The sequence below is a fragment of the Arachis hypogaea genome, chromosome 10 (assembly GCF_003086295.3).
Source record: "Arachis hypogaea cultivar Tifrunner chromosome 10, arahy.Tifrunner.gnm2.J5K5, whole genome shotgun sequence".
In the NCBI taxonomy this organism is placed as follows: Eukaryota; Viridiplantae; Streptophyta; class Magnoliopsida; order Fabales; family Fabaceae; genus Arachis; species Arachis hypogaea.
In genome coordinates, this window is record NC_092045.1 from 27,220,681 (window position 1) to 27,224,239 (window position 3,559).

Below are 3,559 nucleotides of genomic sequence, written 5' to 3' on the forward strand. Positions count from 1 at the left end.
AAGCAATTCCTACCCGTACTGATGATGCTAACACTGTTGTCTCTTTTGTTAAAAATCATATTATCTGTCGCTTTGGATCACCACGAGAAATTGTGAGTGATCAAGGCACTCACTTTTGCAACAGGAGATTGACAGGCCTACTAAAAAAACATGGCATCACTCACAAGATAGCAATAGCCTACCATCCCCAGACCAATGGGCAAGTCGAGGTGTCTAACAGAGAGATAAAGCGCATATTACAGAAGATAGTCAAACCTCACCAGAAGGACTGGAGCACCAGACTTGTTGATGCGCTCTGGGCCTACCGGACAGCATACAAGACACCAATCAGAATGAGTCCCTTCTGCTTAGTCTACGGAAAGGTGTGCTACCTCTCAGTAGAGATAGAACACAAAGCTTTCTAGGCAGTACGAGAATGCAACATGGGATTTGAGAAAGCTGGAGCTGAGAGAAAGTTGCAATTACAGGAGCTAGAATGCCTTCTTCTAGAAGCCTATGAGAATTCCAGGCTATACAAGAAAAAGGTGAGGGCTGTACATGACAAGAATATAAAGCACAGGGAGTTCAGACCTGGTGAGTTAGTTCTCCTCTATAACTCCAGGTTGAGACTCATGCCAATCAAGCTAAGATCTAGATGGGATGGCCCCTATAGGGTGGAAAAGGCTGAACCTTATGGCGTTTTCCATCTACGCCATCCCTCAAGCAACAAGATCCTCAAGGTTAATGATCACCGTCTAAAGCTTTACCATGGTGAAAAGATGAAGGATAACAAGGAACTAGAGATCTTCCTTTTGGAAGATCCATCTTTAGCAGACGACTGAGCTGGTAGACCGTCCAACTTAAGGATGTTAAAGCAAAGTGCTGGGTGGGAGACAACCCACCATGATATGATCGTTCCCTTATCTCTTTTCTAGCTTTAGTTATTGACTCTTCTCACCTTCACTGCTTACATCCGCATTCTGCATTTACATCTACATAAATTGCATAAAAAAAACTTAACAGAAAGTTGCATGGGAACAGTGCCAAAAGTGTGCCAATTACACAAGCTTCACCATGTGTACGTGTAGCCCACGCGTACGCGTCATCTGAAAATTTGGCCCCTCACACGTACGCGTCAATGACGCACACGCGTGACCTTGCAAATTTGACGTAAAAGCTGTATTGGCCAAAAGTTGGGCTGGTTTGGTGCTGGCACTGTGCCCAAGGCACAAATTGCATCACGCGTATGCGTCCCTGACGCATGCGCGTCGTTTTCAAATGATATGCTTCCACGCGTGTGCATGCCTAACGCGTACGCGTCATATGGCACTTTGGCACACATCCCAATTCGAATAGAGGGTTGTGCGAGAGCCACGTTGTCCTCGCGCTAGTAGCACGAAACATGGTCATGCGTACGCGTAACCGACGCTCATGCGTCACCTCCCTCTCTGCGCATCCCACGCGTACGCGTGGACCACGTGTACGCGTCATGCGTGCAACATCACCTGAACCCTGCGCAGCCCTGTTTTCTTTTCTTATCTTTTCCCAATCCTAATTTCTTTCTTCTTCTTTCTTTTCTTCTTCTTCTTCTTCTTCTTCTTCTTCTTCCTTTACTCTTTTCTTCTTCTTTTCTCTTCCCTCATATTATCTCACTCTCACATTCTCAATCATCTCTCTTTCTCACCACCTTCTCAAGGTTCCTTCTTTCTATTTTCCCTATCTTCTTCTTCTTAACTATTTATTTATTTTTGCATTACTCTAATTGGTGTTAGAAAATCTATATGGGTGATTGCTTTCTTCTATAATTGCTTGTGGATTATTATGGAGTTGTTTGACAATTTATATTCATTATTTTTGGAAAGCTTGCATGTTCCAATTTAATTCTTTCCTTATCATATTCAACATGCATACCAAGTGTTTGTGAAAAAGCCCGTATGGCATTGTGCAATTTTAATTGTTCTATCTTTCTACTCTAATGCCAGTTTTTCACAAAAACCTTTCTATATTTTATTAATTTGATATAATTGTCAATAACGTGATTGTTAATTTGTTACAAGTAATAATACATTTTTCGCAATTAATGCTTGATCTATGCTACTCATGCCTTTGCCGGCATGCTAACAAACATCTTGCATTTAATTGCCTTCATCTTTCTTGCTATATTTCCATTGATGTCCTAATTACATGAAGTCGCGACCGTGTGTTAACCTTGGCAAGATAATCACTTGTAAGGTCCTCTTCCTTGCTCTAACCCTTGGACTTACATGCTACTTCTTTTTTCCCTTTCAGGATGGCCACCAAGAAAGGTAAAGAGAAAGCTGCCCCCAAACCATCGGCAAAGAGAGGAACAAAAAGAGCACTAGCTGTGGAACCATCTTCAACAGCTGTCAAACTATCAACAAAGCGAGTAAAGAGGATCATCAAGGTCAATGAATCTGAAAAAGCCTTTCCAGTAAGGGACACTATGCGATTCACTAACCGCTACTGTGAGCAGATGTTCCCCATTCTAGCGGCAAGAAACTACAACAATGAGCACCTTCTTATCCTCCCTACCAACATTGTTGACCTGGTAGAACCCCGCATTGAACAAAGACACTGGGATTTCTTACGGAAGCAGCCATGGCAGGTCAATCTTTCATGGGTAGTCGAATTCTACTCCAACTTTCACATGCCAACCCTGCAGTCTGTCTATGTCTGTCAGAAGCAACTCCTCATCTCCGAAAGGGCTATTCAGCAAGCTTTAGATCTTCCCCCTGCTCCAGAAGGATTGGACGCATTTCAAGAAGCCTCTCTCAAGTGCCAGCGATAACAAGTTGACTGGGACAACGTTCTCAAAATTATTGCACTACCTGGCAGCAAGTAGATCTACGGTTACCATCGATCCAAGCCTAAGGGCATATTGGTTTCAACACTTACCTTGGAGGCTCGCGTGTAGGCACAGATTATGTCCCACTACGTCTTCCCGATCACTCACGAGTCCTCCTTTACTGCAGACATGGCTGTACTCATCTGGTGCATCCTGATAGACCAGCCCATCAATTTACCAAGACACATCCAGCAAGCCATGGGACACGTACAGATTGCGGGCAACATACCTTTTCCCGCCTTGGTCTCGGCAGCCAGAGTCCCCTATAGAGCTGGAGACACCAAGGTTATGCTTCCTCGGGATGATCAATATGTTCCGAGTGGGAAATACATCAGACCCACAGCAGCCACTACTAGCCGGACTGAAGACCCGGCCAGAGATATCCCTTCTCCCTCCACATCACAAGCACCCTCAACAAATCCGCTACTCCTTCAAATACAACAGAGGTTGGATTGCATGGAGCGCCATAACAAGCTCCAATTCACATACCTGAAGGAACTGATTGTTGGCAACCACCCACCTGAAGAAGAACCAAACACTCTGGACTCCACTTCACCTACCAGCACGGGAGCCCTAACGCACCCGACTGTGGAGATGATGTTACCAGCCCCCCTTTGTTTCTGACTGATGGCACCGAGGACGGTGCCAAGCTTTAAGTGTGGAGAGATCGGTCAGTACCTAACTTCTGGAGGTAATCTTTCTTTCTTAACACCA

The 3,559-nt window shown here is 44.6% G+C and overlaps 1 protein-coding gene across 1 annotated transcript; it reads left to right on the plus strand.

Moving 5' to 3' along the window:
• The first annotated feature begins 422 nt into the window (after window positions 1-422).
• LOC112717435 (uncharacterized) lies at window positions 423-821 on the plus strand. Its single transcript, XM_025769464.1, has one exon. It carries the CDS (start codon window positions 423-425, stop codon window positions 819-821), a length of 399 nt encoding a protein of 132 aa, XP_025625249.1.
• Window positions 822-3,559: the final 2,738 nt, after the last annotated feature.

Excerpts from the sequence above, each read along its gene's own strand:
- LOC112717435 (XM_025769464.1), top strand. The coding sequence starts at position 423 with ATGGGATTTGAGAAAGCTGGAGCTGAGAGAAAGTTGCAATTACAGGAG.